At 43.2% G+C, this 18,553-nt stretch overlaps 1 protein-coding gene across 1 annotated transcript; it reads right to left on the bottom strand.

Moving 5' to 3' along the window:
• Positions 1-1,600: 1,600 nt before the first annotated feature.
• On the bottom strand, positions 1,601-9,274 carry LOC145913128 (CCN family member 1-like). The gene is made up of 6 exons (XM_083000674.1): positions 9,132-9,274; positions 8,580-8,796; positions 6,859-7,332; positions 3,610-3,809; positions 2,803-2,927; positions 1,601-2,572 (listed from the first exon to the last, which is right to left on the bottom strand). The coding sequence occupies exons 1-6, from the start codon at positions 9,186-9,188 to the stop codon at positions 2,377-2,379; spliced, it is 1,269 nt and encodes a 422-aa protein (XP_082856800.1). The 5' UTR covers positions 9,189-9,274; the 3' UTR covers positions 1,601-2,376.
• Between the last annotated feature and the right edge of the window lie 9,279 nt (positions 9,275-18,553).

Below are 18,553 nucleotides of genomic sequence, written 5' to 3'. Positions count from 1 at the left end.
AACAAGGTGTTGAAAAACCAAGTAGACGTGAGTGTGCGTCAAAATAAAATTCCTCCCTCTGTAAGGCGGTAATAAAGCAGCGATCTTTTGTTGCGGTTTGCGTCCCTTGACAACAAGGGCACGACCAGGTCAGGTTTAGACAATGGCTTGACTGTCCGGGCCCCTATTTGGGCCTTTGTTAGATTAAACACGCTCCATTGGGAAGTGCAAATAAATTGCGTGTTATTGCATGCCTCTCGCAGAGGGGCATTTGGCCCAACGTTGGGCCCACAAAAGCGGTTTATCTGGTTTCATTTCAACAAAACATCCCATAATGGTGGGTTACCGCCGGAACTCTGAGTCATATTAGGGGTTTAGTGAGATCAGCGCTTTAGGTCGAACCCCGTTTTTACCAGCGCTGTAGCAAGTCGACCACATACAAATATCATGGACCCTTGCGGCGCCCGAAATCTCTCCCACTCGTCTGCCTTTTTCACCCCGAGCGCGACCCAGGGAACCTCTTACATCATGTAGTAAAAATAACCTCCCGGCTAACAGAGGTAGGCCTTGTTGAGGTTCCTGGATATGAGAGAGTTCGAAAGGGATTATGTCGATAGTTCGGAAACGTGGGCCTGTTATCGATACGCCGTGTGCCCCAGAAAGTCGGCGAACATCTTTCGCTTCATTTGGGTCCAAGCGCGGTTTCTTTGTCCCTCGCTGACACGGTTTGTTGACCCTGGCGTCAGCATGCCGATCCAATCAAATTTCTCGCTGCGAATTGATCAACTGCAGCGCCTTTGCGATGTCAGAGACTGGTATGACGTATCACTTAGGTGAGGACTATTTTTAGCTCATGATGCAGCAGTGATTGAGTAAGCAGTTTTGAAGTTATTGATGTGTTTTTCGGTCAATATCGAAAACAACTTTCCACGCGTTGAAACGTTAATCGTTGTTTTCCGCAAGTGATCGCTGATTCATCGATTTGAACAATGAAGTAACAAAACACCAACGGGATGAACAGACATGACGGACAAACCCCAGCCGCGGGTTAAAGCTGGTCCGTTGGGTGTTTCAATCTGACCTTACAGGTGTTGGTACGAATAATAAATGGGTCAGTTCATAAAGAGTTGTGGAACCACTTTTTGTCCACTCATATGGCCCGCCTTTTAATTTTTTGACAATTTCTGCTCAGTGAGTCGAAAAGTTGTCCCATTCTTGGCATATAGAAGTTGGCATGCAGAGCCATCGGCAACATTTTCGTTTTATCCAGTATAATATTGTAAGTTTTACCTCTTCATTAATTCTAGGATCTGGCCTTGGCTTAGGTATTGCCTTTTTACTTGCGACATCAAATTATTGTAATAGATGTGTGTTTTAAAGCAACAAGCCTCCAACTTGAGTCAGAAGTTTTATACGAAAAATCGTTTGTTTGCAAAAGATTTTAAAGTAGAGAATGCCATACAACTCCTGGAAGCTTATTTGGTTTATAGTTAAGAATAGTTCGTCTCAATTTTGATTCAGATTTGAATGGTTTTCTCCATGTGGAATCCACTTTAACACTAGATTCCAGTGTTATCACGAGTTTCGCTAATGTACCTGTTATGTAGTATCACAACGTATATGCGATATAACCGGTGTATTTTTGAAACTTGGGCGAAATATAGGCAGTACACTGCTGTACATGAAAACAAAAAGCGAAGACGCGAATAAATAACGAAAAAAACAGGGCGTGGTGCTTACATGCGATCAATAGGTTCTGTAACACGTTATGCGTTGAATCTAAAAGCGCTACGCTATCAAAACTGCGGGAAAACACACGCTGAGTCCGATAATAAATAAGTGAACAAACTACAAAACAAAATTCTTCGTCACAAGCCACACTGCCTGTGATATAGCCACCCTCTTCTGACCGTGGTGTGTAACTGTTCCACAAAGTACGGTAAAACGGAGCCAATAACTTAGCAAAATAGAGATGTCGGTAGAAAATAACGTGCTTATTTACATAATTATCGGCCCTTTTGTGCTGAGCCCGAAGACTTGCTGCATCAATCGCGGCGCATTTTGTAGTAGTTGCTAAACGCGATCTAGAAAAATTTTCACAGTGTCTTTCTAAGACATTTTTCAAGCAACTACTGAAAGTTTCCACGTTTTGTGACTTAGGCCTGTTTGAAAAAGCGTAGCAAAAAACTTAAGCTGACTAGAAAACCCGCATCAGTTAAACCAGAAGGCAAATAAAGGCCTTTGCGAAAGAGACATTGATGAAAAGAAAAACTTGTGCGGCCTTGTTTATCAAAATATGTGAAAGCATTTTCTCTTTTTCCCAAGCTCTGCCAACTGGTGAGAACCCTGTGCTTTAAAGAGCGTTGAATAAAGTTCTGAAAGCGGCTGATTCGTAGCTTAATCTTCACCGGAACGGTGCATGTCTCCGTACAGGGACAACCTGATGTGGTTGGGCGACGTGCGGGTTGACGAGTTGGCGCAGTTAAGTCCACATTCACAGTTCTTGATCATCATCATAGTTTTAATAAAGAAACGTCCATCGCTGCAGCGAAATCGCAGAGGCAGGTTTCTGGTTGCGGATGGGGTGCAGCATCTGTGAGCATTATGAAACACGTTATACATTTTGTGAGATGCAAACATTTGGCCACCGTTTCAACCTGTAAGGTCCTATCAGTGCAGCTCGGTATTTATGTTAAAAAAACATATTATTGGCTCCATCCTTATTTATACGTTGTACATTGCCTAAAGGGTTTTCACAAGAACCTATGTATTAAAATTGCCCGTGCGTGCTTAATTTTGTAAACCGCAACAGCATAACCTCACCTTGAGTTGTCACGGCATTCTCCGCAATACTTGGGTCTGATCTTGCGTACGCTGTTGCAGCCGGCGTAGGTGATTGTGACCTTTCTACGTACGCGGCGTACAGATTTACTGCACGGACGTCCTCTCTGAAAAATAAAATAACATTTTTTACAATCAGTTTCACTCCCGCTTTGCTTTTTATCTCATCATATATTTTATCAGGGTTAATTAATGTTTTCTTATCATTTGGATTTTCGAAAATTTAAAAACTATTTTTTTCACACTTTCCTCAAACAAATACATGTTAGAGTTGGATTGGATCATTTTGTATCCTTTAGCGTGTAACTTTACACCTTGTTGACAAAATTCTGTTCAATTTAAGATAAATCAACGTTTGTAAGATGAGGTCATAGATAAACCTGCGTTTTTAATTGCTTATTGCATCGATTAAATTAATCCACTATACATTGCAATGTTTTCTGCTTGCCTCTGTCTCCAAGCAAATAGGACATAAATCGCACATCGGGTTATTATTATATGCTTGGCGGGTGCATGGAAGCGCAAATGCCCGCAAGAGGAACATTAAATTTCCGCTCTTGCATTTAATCGTTTGAACCACATTTGCGGAAAGTAGAGATATTTATTGGAATAATATTTGCGTTGGTGATAATTGAAATCATATTTAGTAAAAGAATGGACTTTAGCCTTTCAATAGTTAAAATAACTCTGCACAAAGCAGTACTGTTTCTGTACCACGTGGCAATCAAGGTTCCTTTGATTCATTCATTCATTCAATGTTGACATCACAATAAAACACCCAATATTCACCTTAAGTTTATGGGTGTTTTCATCGCAAGTCCTCAACTCACAGAGCCTCGACTCCCGCACGAGGGCGCACCGAGTGTTATCGTTGGTTACTCTTGTGGAGAGACCGAGACCACAGGATTTTGAGCACGGGCTCCACGCCGATGCCTTGGTATTGCACCGGGCTCTCCTCCTTTGTGTCTCCTGCATATGTCTTATGGCGCCTGGGCAAAAAATAAATCAAGTGGTTATTGGCGCGTTGAAGTCTTGTGGTGGGGGTTTGTGGTAGGCTTTGTTCTTCGCGCACGGTGTGGAACGAAGGTAATTTTTATGGTTTATGATAAATACGGTTTATGTTATTTAGTTAGTAATTTCTTTCAACCGAAAACGATAAATAATTTTGTTCCGTCTTACATTTACTGTTATTATTGTTGAGACTAAATTTTCGACAATATTATTTTTTCTATCAGTCAAAATGTTTTAAAAACCGTTCACAAGCATTTCGTGTTTTGACATATGAAAATAGTGTCAATATAGCATGTATTAACAGTATATGTTATGTGTGTTAAAGTTTGCCTGGAAAAGAGTTACTACATTTCCAGTAGAAACATGAATGGAGCCATTGTCCCCCCCCCTCGGCGAATTTACAACCAATATCCCCGTGCACCGCTTCCGAAGTAACGACCGAACAAAGTACGTATAGTATAGGTCGTATATGATTTCCCACAAGCATCTCTGATCCAATACCCGACCCTCCTTGAGGGTTCACCATACCGAAAGTTGTGATGTAATGTGAAATGTGGATCCTATATTGATCGCATTTGACCTTATGGATAAATCAAATCAAATTTGCCCGCAAAGTTACTACGCACATGAACAATAAGCATGATACATAACATGGAATGGGCACCGATAAAACCATAAGCGTTATCGAGTCAGGCGCCTAAGATATGAACGCACATGTTTCACTGCATGGCGTTTTAAAATAAACATTATTAATGTTAATCCCAAATTTGGTTCGTTGGTCGTGATTGGAGGTGTCCAGTTGGGGTGTATTTTGTTTTTGGCAAATCTGAATGCGTCGCGCAATTCCAGGTCACTACTTTGCCTTCGGTTACGATCATTGGTGGGCACCAAGTAACCAAGGAAACCAGATTTGTTTTCGAAGAAAGCGCAGTTCAACGTAATTTCTCTGACCTTACCGACTGACCGTTACAAAATGGAGGGCACGTGTCGAATTGCTCGAAAGTCTATGTCTCCTTGAACTCTATAATCACCAAATAACTGGTCGTTACGAGATTAAAGCTCCAAGTGCCGGCAAGCAGGTGGAGAACGCGACGGCGCGAGCGCGAATTCTTCTCAAATTTGTGGCCGATCGGCGGTCGCTGCGCATCAGGCGAAGAGGAGGCCACAACAACAGATTACTTGTAAGCCTCAAACCGCACGTTGGCTGCTTTAAAATACAGGGGGCATCATTGTCGCGACGCGAGGGGCATTCGAACACGATCTGGGTACTAAGTGTCGCAAACATCGACTCAAAAGCGTAAGGCCAAAGCCTCGCGTCAGTTCGCCAGCCCTCGCTTGCTTGCAAATAGCAATGTTTACCGTCCGCGAGTTTTAATCACACAACAAGACTCAAATCCTCAAGTGCTCGGCAGTTCGCTGCCGCCCGCAACCTTCGCGGTTTAGTGGAATTCGATAATTAAGTGCTCGCCTTAACTCGACACCGAATTGTTGACGGCCCGCTTTGTTCTCTGCGGATTGGCTTGAGACGCGCGCAGGTGTGATGCAGAAGATTTCGAGACCCGTGTCTCGCGTTCTCCGCTCCACACGGCGCTCTGCATGCCGCCGTAGGAAGTCAGTCTGAAGATACTCGCCAACGATATGTGTTTGCTTCTTTTTAATTACCTATTTGAACCTTACTTGCGCTTAGTCTATTTTTATATTACATTTCAGTATATAGCGTTGAGTGTATCCACCGCTCGCAAATTACTTCGATTGGTTCTTCAAATCGGGCATGATTTCTATTTATTCCTCTCATGAGACAATTTGCAACTTGCCGCAAACCGCCTAGCGTGTTACGAATCTTACGCTGGTGCAATTTAATACCACAGCCAGTGAAATTTACCAAACGTGTTCATGTCGAGAAGTTAAGACATCAGGTTACTCCTCGACTCTGCTGTGACAAATTACCCCGCGGTGAAGTGGTCGCATTGTTTTAGCGTTGACAGTCGGCATTTGCGCTGCCAAAACCATAGCGCTCAGACCGTTAATCAAAGCCTGTCCTAATGGCGCTTTGGCGTGAAAACAGTGCCCACATTTTAGCACAGCGTTGTTGTTGCTGTTGATGGACTTGTCTGAGCTTGCGAGGCTCATAAAGCGGATATTTGCCAGCGTAAGAAATTGACGACTTTTGTAGAAGGGCGAGATGTGTTATGGCCAACTTTATTCGACTGTTCTGTGGCAAAATCATTTCAAGTCACGTCCCATGGCGCCTTCATTAGTTAAGTCCAATATACCGAAATTTTTTTCAGATTATTTTTTTTACACTTGCAAAATAAAATGGTTGTCGCGTGCTAGTTATTTTTGGCTAATATTCTAAATATTTTACAACGCAGCGCGCTAGTTTCCGAACTATAGACAGAGGGCAAATTGCCCTAATGGCCAAAACAAACGTACATACACATGAAACAAAAGGCCGAGCAAGGTGGGTGGGGAAGGGGGTAATTCATTTTTCTCGAATTCCCAAGCGCCATATCCACGCCAGAAAGAACGACTTTGTAAAATTGCTTGTAACAACATTTTATCACCGTGTATGCTGATGACGTTAACGTTCCATGGTTTCTCTGGTACGAGGGCAATTTATTTCGAGCGCGGTGCTAATGAGAGATAGCACCACAGCCCTGAGCATAGCAATGACCGCGTTGCCCTTCGATGGTTATCATGTGGCGTAGTCTGCCCCGTGACTTTCAAAGTGTTCGAGTCAATCGACGCAGGTATGTGAAAATGTCAGTGGCGGGCGCGTACATTTTTCGGTTTTCCTCAGGAGAAATTTCGGCCCAGGGTGCTGAGTAGCAGATGGCAATTTCGCCTGATATTTACTCAATGGCATGTCGGTTATATTGATGCAACATCGTCGCCAGCCAAATTGTAAGTGATTCACGCATACTGCGGCCGGTACAGCCGGTTTCTGACAAGGTTTTCTCAACCACGAGACTTTTAAAATCCATTAAAATAGTTTCTCAATAACACCAAATGTATCACTTCTCTTACCGTCTCTGTCGCCCGGGATCACGTTGTGCAGCCAGTGATCACCTTCTTCCACCTGCGAATTTCTATCTCTGTTCTTATTGAACTGGTACTCGAAGTCACCGTCACCATCTTCAGTAAAATCCGCATCAATTTCCTCCATATCCTCAGCTCGGTTTCCACTAATAGGGACAGTAGCTGGGAGAGACCTCCCGCCAGTCTCGGATACGTAGAGATCCCAGAAATTCTCCAGAGGCAGTACGCGTATGTCGCCGGACGGGGTATCACACACCCACTGGTCGCAGCACTCTCCCGGGACACTTTGTAGCCGGGCGTTTGGGCAGAGGTCAGCACGGGGGGAGTGGATTTCGTGGGGGCAATGTGGCATACACCCTAAAGAACCGTCAAGACACCAACATTGCTTCTTGCATGATGGTTCCACCATACTACCGCTGGGTATACGAAGTTCGCCGTCAAAACAGGGTCGACCGGATCGAGCTGAAACGAAACAAGGCAATGAATCATTTGATTAGGATACACCTGTTGTGGAATAAGTTACGTAAAAGCACGCTATTGTGCATACTTATATGTATGGTAGCTAAAACCGCTAATGCGCGGGACTTTGAAAATCCCAACTACCATATGAGGTAATGTTTGTGCTCTAATACGTAAGCACTGAAGTTGCATGTTTTATATTGGAACAACGCCTTTCCATTACAGCCATAAACAAGCGCTACATGAGGTGTTACTTTCTCGAAACACAGTTTCATCCGGGCCGCGTAAATAGAATCGCGCGCGTCACGTTTTACACAATTTTTCCAAAGAATCACGACCAAAATTGGAAGGCATTTTCATGGAAAGAGTTTTTGGTACGTGGCACCCACGCGTCATGTGGCATGTTTTTCGGCCACTTTAAACATCGACCTATTCCTCCTTGCTTTGATCTTCGATGCGTTCTACATAACGTTAATGTGACTTTCTCCGGCGCTTAACAAAATTCCCTTGCCATCTGTTTCTGACCGCATTTTAAACACAAAAACATGAGTCATTTAAATAAGGAAAGAGCCGACTTTGACCCAAGCTAAAATGCTTTTCTCAACCAACAGGGGGTAGCGGAAGCCCCAAGCGCGGCCATTATCGCGCAGACAGTCAATCACGCCAAAGAAAGCTCCCCGTGCGGCCGTACGGCATAGCCGGTAGGTAAACACAAGCACCGCACCCAAATCAGTGCAATTCATACCCAGAAAGCGACTCCTCAACAGCGTGGAGCGTCGCAGTTTATTTTGTGCGAAAGGGCGGGGTTTCCATTGTGACGTCGCCTGTCAATCAATTTCAACCGCGTGTCCAGCGCACGATCGACTAGTGCGGTTCAATTCTAAATCGCTCGTGCGACCAGTTTGACGTCATTTGGGGTGCTGTGTGATTGAAATTTCGACCGGAAAAATTTTGTAACTCTGTCAATTTCATTTGAGCGTTTTAGGGTGTTTTTCAGTATCCGAGGAATTCGCGATTGCAAAGAATTTAGCGTATTTCGGGCGCGCCCTGGAGCTTTGGACTAATCCGGTAAACAACATTCTGACAGAGCTTCGTGCGTTAAAACCCATTAAACACTCCGAAGGTTAAATCTGACATCGTGTGACATTAAGCGTAAGACAAAAAAAGCCAATCTTAATTACTTTTTCCACGTTTGATTTAAATTTCCCCTCGGTTGTACAGCAAAACATTTCATAATTTTTGCGTCTAACCTGCGCATATTCCCCAACCACCCGAAGTCTCCTTCGAAAAATCGCAGAAAAGCCCACGATGCTCGTCACAAACCAAACTGTGTCCGTCGCATCGCTCGCCAGTCTGCTTGGCGCACACCTTGCAGCAGTTGCAGCCGTCTTGCACCAAGCTGATGCCGGGCGGACAATGCGTAGGTTGCCCTCCGCAGTCACACTCGTAAGGACACAGAGCCGATATCTGGGAACAAAGATCGCGACCACGTGAATGAACGCAATAAAAGTAATAGAAGGAATTTCTGTGCACATGAAAGTGGTTTAGACTTTTTAAATTATAAAAAAAAGGTTGAATTACCAAACGAGCAAAGGCGTATGTGACTGTGCTTGTGTTCAATAATCGTAAAACTATAGCAACCATTTTTCATTACAGACAACTTCGTTTCTTTTCAAATTCAAACTTTTCAATGTCTTGAAATTGTTGATAAATTTAAGCGCGTTCGAAACAATGCTCTACCAATTAAAAGAAAACATAATTTCACGTAGTGATGATATCCTATACACTTATTTTGTACTCACCCTTTTTGCAAGAAACAGAAACAAAATAGCAGACAGAATAAAGTTAAAGTTGTTCATCTTCGTCACTTCTTCAATCAGTTTCAGTTAAAATTCAGTTTAAAATCTTCGTGACCGTCACAATATAGATAAGGTTATTTCTCTAATCGCCTAGAAACAGAATGTAAACATATCAGTTGCTACCCCAACCACTCCGCTGACGAACCTGTCTGCTTTGGGGGAACATACCCCAACGACCACTGCCTCAAACCAAAAGCGATACTTTTTCTTGAGGCTAACCGTCCATTGTTTGCGCTAAGTCTATGGAAAATCGTTGCTCTCTCTAGCTTTGCTTGCTTGGGCGCCCATGCTACGTCAGCCTCCGAAAATAACAGCATCACGTAGCCTTTGCGGCAACCTGGGACTTGAACCCATGAACCCCTCTGTGTAACCCAAGCTAAATCGAATTACTGGCCTCTCTTGCGGGGGAAAATATAAACAACTCGTCGACACCGCGGAATTAATCTTCAGCAAAGCTACGTAGCTTCACGTTGTCTGCGATGCTTCAGGTATTTGTTGATTTGGGCTTGCAGCGTGTAGACAAGTGCCCCAGTGCAACGACCCGCGTCCTACAAAGCTAGCGCCCCGAATCGCGACATCTTGCTGGGCTGTCAACAGGGTCCCGCTTATTTGCGAGCGAGAAGGCACTCAAACGTCCACGACCTTCGACTTGACACCTGCTTTCGAACGCCAGCCGCAGACAAGCCGTGATTTGACTTGAGCTGCGCGCGCCTTCTTATATACGGCAAATTTTTTCGCGCTGCAGGGGAGCCTCCGTTGACGCTTACGTCAGCGAAACGGCCTGATGACGTAACAGTGATGATTTTCCCACGAACAATAGCGCTCTCAATGGCGCTTTTTAGCCTGTAACAAATGATCTGTGATGGGATATGATTGATTGTGAAGTTGACGCTGTTGTTATTTGTAATGCGTCACCATAGTTCGTAACCGGATATTTGCACAACTGGAAAAAGAAATCGTGGCGACGTGGATCGAAAAACGAACCGAAAACAAATATTTTTTTACAGCTAAATTTTAAACTTGCTGTTATTTTGATGTTGTCCGTAAGTAAGAACTCAAAAATTAAAAGGTTTTGAATTCATGGAATTTTTTTTATCCACGTTGCGCCTGAAAAATGAAAGATACTAAAGACATGCCAAACTATTCGTACGAGATAATCTACCAACCGTTTCCCAGAAGTAACGAAAAACCCTTAAAGCTGATAAAACGAAAACAGGCGAGGTGGCTGCATGCTGCATATCACCTTCTAAAAATACTGCAAAAATGCGTGGAAAGATCCCACTTATCACCATCAAAAAGTGCGTGAAAGGCTCACGCGTGTGCGTTGGTCGCCGCAACGTGCAGATTGCGTTTGAAGATTGTTTGGTTACGCAAAACAGGCTTAGCGGTTTGACAGAGCTTTAACCTAGGCTTGATGATGATTTGTCGCTCCGCTGTTGGTGGCTATCGCGTAGATTTAGCGCCTGATGGGATAGTGGAACTATTTCGGGTCGTTTCTGTGCGCGTGTTAAATGCCAATTACGGCGCGTAACACCGATATAGTAACCTGCCTGATGCTTCTCAATACTTTTAGTGGTCCATTAGGATGATTTAGCGAAACGTTAATTGGGTGTAATATTGTTGTAAGCCATTTTTGCCAATTTTATTGGCATTTTTTGACGATTCGCGCGGCTCCGTCTGTCCACGTCACCACTATGTGAAACATCTTGGGAACAATCTTTAGTTAATCATACAAAATTAAAACCGCGCAAAAGCGAGCTTGCAACGCCCAGCAGTAAATATTGCTTCAAATTAAATTTTACGTTGCTATGAAATACGATAACAAAGAAAATAACCACGAAAACACAACAAAAAATTTAAAAAAAAATCTTAAATACGCTGACAAAGTTTCAAAGCAATTTTGTGCAACGCCAACACACTTTCATTCACCATACACGCACCTTTCAGACTGAGCTGCTTAAAGACCTTAAATACTCTTCGCCATTTGCACGAAACCTACAACCACCGACAACCCTTTGCAGAGGGCGCAAGTCTTGTAGTTCCAGGGCGACCTCATAACCGGTTTCTCTTTCTCACCCAGCCACGAGATGTGCAGCAAAAGTCGCGATGCGATCGTATTTAAAGACTCCCGCCTGGACCAACCGCCCTTCTTCCGGGAGGTTGGAGTTTTTCTTTCCGAAATAAACCTCGGATTTGCGCCTGTTTTTGCCGAGCCCTTGTTGAGGCGTTGGAGTGTTGAGGCGACACACCCACGTACGCATTACACTTGGAGTTATCAAAACACGTACCCAGTCGTGGCGGCGTCCGGATGGGACGCGAAAAATTACCAGCGACACTCAGGAAACGCGGTTGTAACGATTTCGTCGAGTTTTTAACATTCCACGATACTGCGACGACTTTTTAGTCGGCATAAATTACAGGGGATTAGACGGGCTTTGGAGCGGAAATGAGGTTGATGGAGGTTGGATGCGACGGACAGCTCGGCGAACCTCACCATATAAGTCCCACCGCTTTTCTGTGCAAATATGAATCTGCTTGTTGTTCCCCTTTACCGATACCATATCACATTAATACCGGAAACATATTACTTTCGCATGGGGTTTGTTTGTATGTTTTTTTCTAATTCGAGTTTACTTATATTTTTGTGCGTATTTTTTTGCTGAAACCATCTGTAACTTGGCGATATTTTGGTACTGACTGTCAAGCCGATTTATGCTTAATTGGAAAATTGCATGAAAACCATGGATTCAATGACATGAACATAGTAAATTGCTTCATGATCTGTCAATATTTCACGGTTCAAATGTTACTAACCAGCACAAAATCTGGACATAAATATTTTGTTCCCTTTCAAATGGCATTAAATCAAAGATTTGTCGAAAATTAATTGGAAACGTACGACAAAAATTATAACAGTTGAATAAATAACCGGGAACATGGGTTTTAATCGGGAAAGTGGGAGAATGGCGATGTCGCGAGATTTCGGCTACTTTAACAAACATCACCCACGCGCGTTGATACAATTCGGCGCCTGAAATTTCAATTTTTTTTGGCATGACTTAAAAACTAGTTTCACAGCCCGGTCGACGGCAGAAAGCTATATTTAAATCGCGCATAACTGTTCGTCGGCAATTTACCTAAATCCAATAGGGCGTCCCGGCCGCACACGCGCAAAACGCGACCTTTTGCGCTCCGTCAAGCTGCAACAACTTGTTGTTGGTGCTCGAACCCTAAACAGCACAGCTCAATACTGACGTGTGTAGTCATTCAGCAGCTGTGAAGGCGTAATGGGTCGCTTTGCGCGTCGCTAACACAAATTACAGTCGGTCGTGATTGGTGCTAAAAGCCTGGACCGTGTGGCGTCACACATCCACTATTGCCATAACAGCCCTGTTCATGTTGACGCTTGCGGGTCCGGTGGACCCCCGAGCTTCCCGCAATGGCTTTTTGTTACCACCCTGGGCCGGGTTATCGCGTCAAACGGACGAAGTTTCAAATTCACTTCGTGTGGTACTGCTTGCTATTACTAAGCTGTGCAACTCGAGCCGTTACGCCCGAGCGAGTGCGACTACGTCACTGATCATCCGAGCCTGTGGAAAGTGGCGGAACACGGAGTCTATTGTCTCCTGATGCGTTGACGGCCTCTGTGTGGGTTAATTAGCCCCCGTTGAGATCAAGCGGCGATTTGTTTCCTAAAAAATGACCTTTGTTAAGCGGAGCCATACTCGCGGGAGGGCTGTCAGTTGCCCTCCCCTGCTTGATGCTCTAATCACTACGTCAACAACGATTACGTAATGGCAACGGGTTAGTATTGATCCCCCACACCCATACCTGACCCGGCGCAGATTCAACCGGACACGAATAGCAACTTCCATCATTCATTTTCGCCGCTACGAAAACATTTCGCAAAGCACGGTCGACAGAAATTAAGCCGACTTCACGTTAGGACAACTATCGTGGCCGGGTGGAGGCGTGTCTGACATATTGTGGTTTTAAGATGTATCGACTAAAAGGTGTTTCTCGCAGTTTTTATTCGGGTTTAAACCCCCAATAGTGGGGCAGATTTGTCGTGGCTATTTTTATGCTATGGTCACAATTGTTGTGCTTGGGCAAGTCATGAGATACGCGAGTATATCTGACGTAACGTCGACGGTTTTATAGAAATTTAGGGCCCCATTCTCCCGCCTTTTTTAATGATCGATTTGTAAAACTCGAACCTCATTTTCATGCTTGTAGAGATATGGATAAAACGTAACAAAACGTGTATGTGAGTCACAGTTATATCAAGTCATGCTTACAGTGCAAATAATGTACGTATAGGTCACGTGAGCGTACTGGGCGCTGTGATTGGTTGATTTCGAGGAATAAGGTGGATTTTAAGTGGGAAAAATAAATCGTTGCACATCGCTCAAATACCGATTTAGGCGTAACTAAACCAATATCAATGCCGCGAACTGTTCGGTCCATGTCATTTCTCTGTTGTGGTTACGAAATGACCGCTAATGGCGGTGAAATCTTAAGCTGTTCTCTCTACTATCAGGATCGTTCGTAAACACCACTATTGTTTACGGCGCACAACTTGTTTGCGTCATTTTCTTGGTCAGTGATTTCATTTCGTGCCGACTTTTCGGCCACCGAAAGGCTCTGGCACTTCAAAGAAAACAGAGAGCCGTTGGCCTTTAAAATTAATCACACAGACGACCGTCAATTGCTCGCCATTAGTCTTGGTGCCGTTTGGGTCGCAATGTGCGTGCGTTTGGGGTATGTTAAACACTCCAAGCGGCAGTTCCAAAGCCATGCCGTTTTGCGCCCGGCGTCAGTGGTCATATTATCAAGCACGACGGCTGGTCTGCACCGATCTTAGCACGGCGCCGTTGCATCATACTTGAGGCCTTATTGCCAAGAATGTGACTGCACAACTTGCACGCGCACCTGCCGAAAACCTTGGCAATCGAACTTGTTACTCACTCCTGTAACTTTATATGCCGTTTTCGCTTACATTTACCAGCGAATGGCGGTGTCGGAGTGCGCTACACCTGTGTCTCGGCAATTATCCATCGTAGCGTCAACAACACGACGCCTAAAAAGGCGCTTTAACAAGTTCTCCGCAAACGAATTGCAACCCTGTCACAGCGTAAACAGGCCATTTGGCGGAATCGGCGGGGTCGAAATCCCGCAAAGTCGCGAGATAAAATTCCCGCAGATCCACCCTCTATGTTCTTGTGCGTCATAATATTAACGCGGTCTCCGGTCGGGTTTTAGGTCGGCGAGGGTCGAGCTTATCATACGGAATTTGAGGCATTTTGATTTCCGCCTGTGCAGACCATTATACGCAGCCACAGTCCATTTACACAATTCCGTCTTTTTGAGTGACGTTTTCGTCGATTTGTCGCTTTCCGTGTCTCAAGCAAGGATAAAAAAGCGCTGCTCGTCACCACAAGTATGACGCAGCGCTCTAGTCATCTTAGAAGCGCTGAGATCAAAGATCCAAGGACGTAGACAGCAAGAAGGTTAATAAAGCTATTTTCCGTCTGACGCAAGAGCGCGGCCTCTTCACTGTGTTCCTGCCCCCAAATTCACATCACAACTATTTCACCCCACAAATTTAAACTCTTAAAATAACTCGTGGAGAACCGAGTATTCGCGATCAATCGAACGACTTTATGCTCAATGTTGGTGAAAACTCACTTTTTTAATATTATTTTTACTGTTCTGCTTGGTATATGGTATAAGATTTATTTTACAATTAAATCAAAATGAATCAGTTTTTGAAGTTTTTTTTTTAGCGCAGTTGGAATATACGTATACGCCAAAAACGGGAGGTTTCTGTAATTGTATGTTACAAGCAGGTGATCAGATTCTATTTGAAAAAGATACTGATAATGCAATGCAGGCGAAGTCGATTTTTCAACAAATTTAAGAAACTAGCTGAAAACATTCCATTTCAAACAATTAAATTCCTATCTAAATAAATGGAAGTCGCTGGTGTAAAGACAATGCCAATCGAGGGCAAGATTATTTAGAAACCACAAATCTATATATATGTACATTTTGTTCACATGATTATACTAAGACTAATGTACAGTTAAGTGTAGAAGTTATTTGCCGCGTGCATCCACGTTCCCTTGCAGCAATTACACCAAAACTTGCGCAAACTCAAAAACCGGGTCTTCGGCCAAGTCTCAAATCCCGGTGTCTATATTTAAACGGATTACAATTGGCGACCCAGGGGAGATTTTTCCGCAGAACGGTGAAATGACGTCAAGGAAAAGGTGCGTAAAGGTCGTGAGCAATAAGGTTGCAGCGCGCAAAACACAGCGCCGGTGCAAAGGTAATCCGTAGCAGCACACGCTGCGGTTCAAGGTTGACTAGCAAATGTTTCCGGGTCGTTGCAGCTCTGTACACGCCTGTCGCACGTCAACAGAAATTAGGTGTTTCGCAGAAGCGACCATTATGGTCAATTCAAATTCGCCAAAATCATGCCGTTTAGCAAGTTGGGATATGCGTCAATTTACGTCAAAAATAATATTTCTATTCTCTATTATTACACGTGTTTATACCCGAGATGCTGGGAATTACAATGTTTAACCAGGAAAAGCGCTACCACAGACGGCATGTGATTGAAAATGGTCCAACCTTTCTATTGTTCGATTTATTATATCATGTTTTAACAGCATGACCAAAACCTATCCCCGCCTGTTTGTCTTGAGCGTCTCCTAACAATGAAGTACAGGGAGAAGGTTATTTGCACACACTTGATGAACATGAATAACACCGTTACGATGTCCCGATGAATAAAAGAAAAATGTCAGGGAACCAAAAATCCATACTTAAACATCTTGACATTATAGACCAATCCAACAAATGAAAGGGCGAAGCGTGTACGTTAATACAACAACCTTTGTATACAGTATTATATCAACTCCAATACGCCTTATTCCAGTGTACCTAATGCTCGTCCCGACTTGAACTGCCGGAACTTGGACAAAGCCGTTTTATTTGCATTTGTCGCACCAAAGTTGCTGTTGTTTCAAGTTACACTTATAAAACCGTTGGAATTTGTTCATGTTTGAGTAAGAACACTTAATCATGCACTGCGAGCGATATATTCAAAATAGTCCTATACAATTTTTAAGAGACAATATTCTTAATATGCACAACAAACACCAATTTTTGGTTGCTTTTTGCAATTCTGCCTTTAAAGGTTTTGTTACAGAGACAACTAAAATGCCTTTGTGATGTTGACGACAACTTGCCTCGTACTCTTATATACATACTTGACTCATTTTCAACATCCTTAATACCTGATACACTAACTTCCACTGAGAGGTTTCCTGCCTTGAATAAAACGTGCGTTTTGTGTTATGTAAACGTGCACAGCCAATCGTAATCGTTCTGTCCTGCGGCCGAAAAAGCTGGGGGACTATAGCTTGGCGCAGTAAAAGTTTAATTAGCGAAGGAGCGAGAGGAGTTTATAACGGACTACATGTGATTTACGATGCCTAAAGAGAGGCCCCGTAGCGTCTATCTTTCCCTCCCGACGTTTAAGAGACGCCAATCACATTTTCAGCTACTGTGTGGTTTAGAAGTGCAATCACAAATACCTGGGGTAGGAGATTTACTTTGGTGGAACGTTAGATGATGTTAGCTCCTATGTTGTTATGTTACAGCATGCTTGATTATTCATTTTAACTTCAATATATGTGGTTCTTAATCTTTTTTCCCTTATTTACTAATTTCAGTGCGTAGGGAATCCTTTTTTCCAACCAGTATTCAAGTTTTTAAACATGGAATTTAGTGTGTTATACTTTTGCGCTGTGTTATACTTTTATAACGTTTTTGATGGCGTTGAATGACCATTTGCCAACAAATGTACGGCACACAGTGAATACGGAACATAATATTTCTTCTCCAACTACTTTTGCATATTTCAGTGCTGACTAATTACCCACCAACAACCCAACAATTTCTCACTGGTTAAGAACCACTGTTCTATATCTATATAAAAGCGACACATTCTTAGATTCATTCATAAAGAATATATTTCTCTGTGAAGTGCACAAAATCTGGCCGGTTCATGGCCTGGGAAAGAGGTTTGTCGAATCAGTAGTGGGTAATGCAACAAGATGTGATTTACGAGCTAACCCACGCTGACGTCACAAAGCTTTTGACGTCATGGGAAAACTTGGTCACGAACGTAAAACATGCATTGGCTTCAAAACATTTTTAAGTGGAAGCAAGTCAGGTTTATGGTATGTGAGTTGGGTTACGAAAATTATGGTTTCAAAAATGAGGTTTTTATCAAAAACTTAAACATTATTTTCCAATTTCATTTTTTATTCATCAAAAAGTGACACTCACGCATAGGAGAAATATTACACTCACGCATAGGAGACACTCACGCATAGGAGAAAGAGTCATATGTTTGTACAAACGAACCACAACTCATACATTTTTTAGGAATAACAAATCAATTTATATACTCAGTATTTCACGAACATTTTTTTCCGCAAAAACCACACAAGATCACTTAAAGCTAACTAGTAACCACCAAAGATTTTGCTTAAAATAATTTTTTCACATTAATATGGAACCCTAATGACCCACTTTAGGAATTCCTGATGTAATAGGGCGCAGTTTAAATTAAAGTGATTTTAGCGCGCTTAGCCTATCTCAATATATTAGGATTACAAGAGATAGATACGATAATAGCTGTAACACCAAGTATAGACCTGCGCAGTGGGGCTATCCTGCCAATCCATGATTGCATGAAACATTGCTGCGTTGTCTTATCCATTAATTAATAAAATAAAGTAAATGGGTATATCAAAGTGAATTAGAAATTCTCAAACGAAATGAAAAAAGAAGTATCCATACGTATTGCGTGATATTTTTTGCCACACCTACGTATGCAACCCAATAACAAAAGGAAAAAAAAAGAACTTTCAAAAAATAGAAATCATAAAGCGTGGGAAAAATTAAACCATCTATTGGCCGACGGTGCGTGGGTCCGCGGCGCCCCACCCTTCCTATGGGTTAATAACGAAACCAGCCACCTGTCGGGGGCCAGGTGGGCGATATTTTGACATTGGGGTGTTCTGTGTTTCCCAAATGCATATCAAAAGTGTTTCTGCGCGTTTCCATGGCGACAGGATGTGCGCCGTGTTTGTAGTTTTTGTGCTTGAGGTGACGTCAGTGCGGGTGTGTGTGTGTGGGAAGCTGGGAGTTTTCATTATTTGCGATTTGACCCAGAGAGGATTGGATGAAAACGTCATCGCCAGAAACGTCTGGTTGGGAAAGCGCTTGTAGGAAAAGTTGGCCTCACAAAAAAAGCGAATTTGGGTCGATTATGCGGGCGATTGGCA

The sequence above is a fragment of the Ascidia mentula genome, chromosome 9 (assembly GCF_947561715.1).
Source record: "Ascidia mentula chromosome 9, kaAscMent1.1, whole genome shotgun sequence".
NCBI classification, from domain to species: domain Eukaryota; kingdom Metazoa; phylum Chordata; class Ascidiacea; order Phlebobranchia; family Ascidiidae; genus Ascidia; species Ascidia mentula.
This window is presented reverse-complemented; position numbering and strand designations above follow the sequence as displayed.

What these genes read in the sequence shown, in the direction of transcription:
- LOC145913128 (XM_083000674.1), bottom strand. Translation starts at nt 9,188, where the DNA reads ATGAACAACTTTAACTTTATTCTGTCTGCTATTTTGTTTCTGTTTCTT. An exon ending in TGGTTGGGGAATATGCGCAG is followed by an intron (nt 7,333 to 8,579) that starts GTTAGACGCAAA and finishes GTTTCGTTTCAG; the next exon opens with CTCGATCCGGTCGACCCTGT. An exon ending in AAAACACCCATAAACTTAAG is followed by an intron (nt 2,928 to 3,609) that starts GTGAATATTGGG and finishes TTTATTTTTCAG; the next exon opens with AGAGGACGTCCGTGCAGTAA.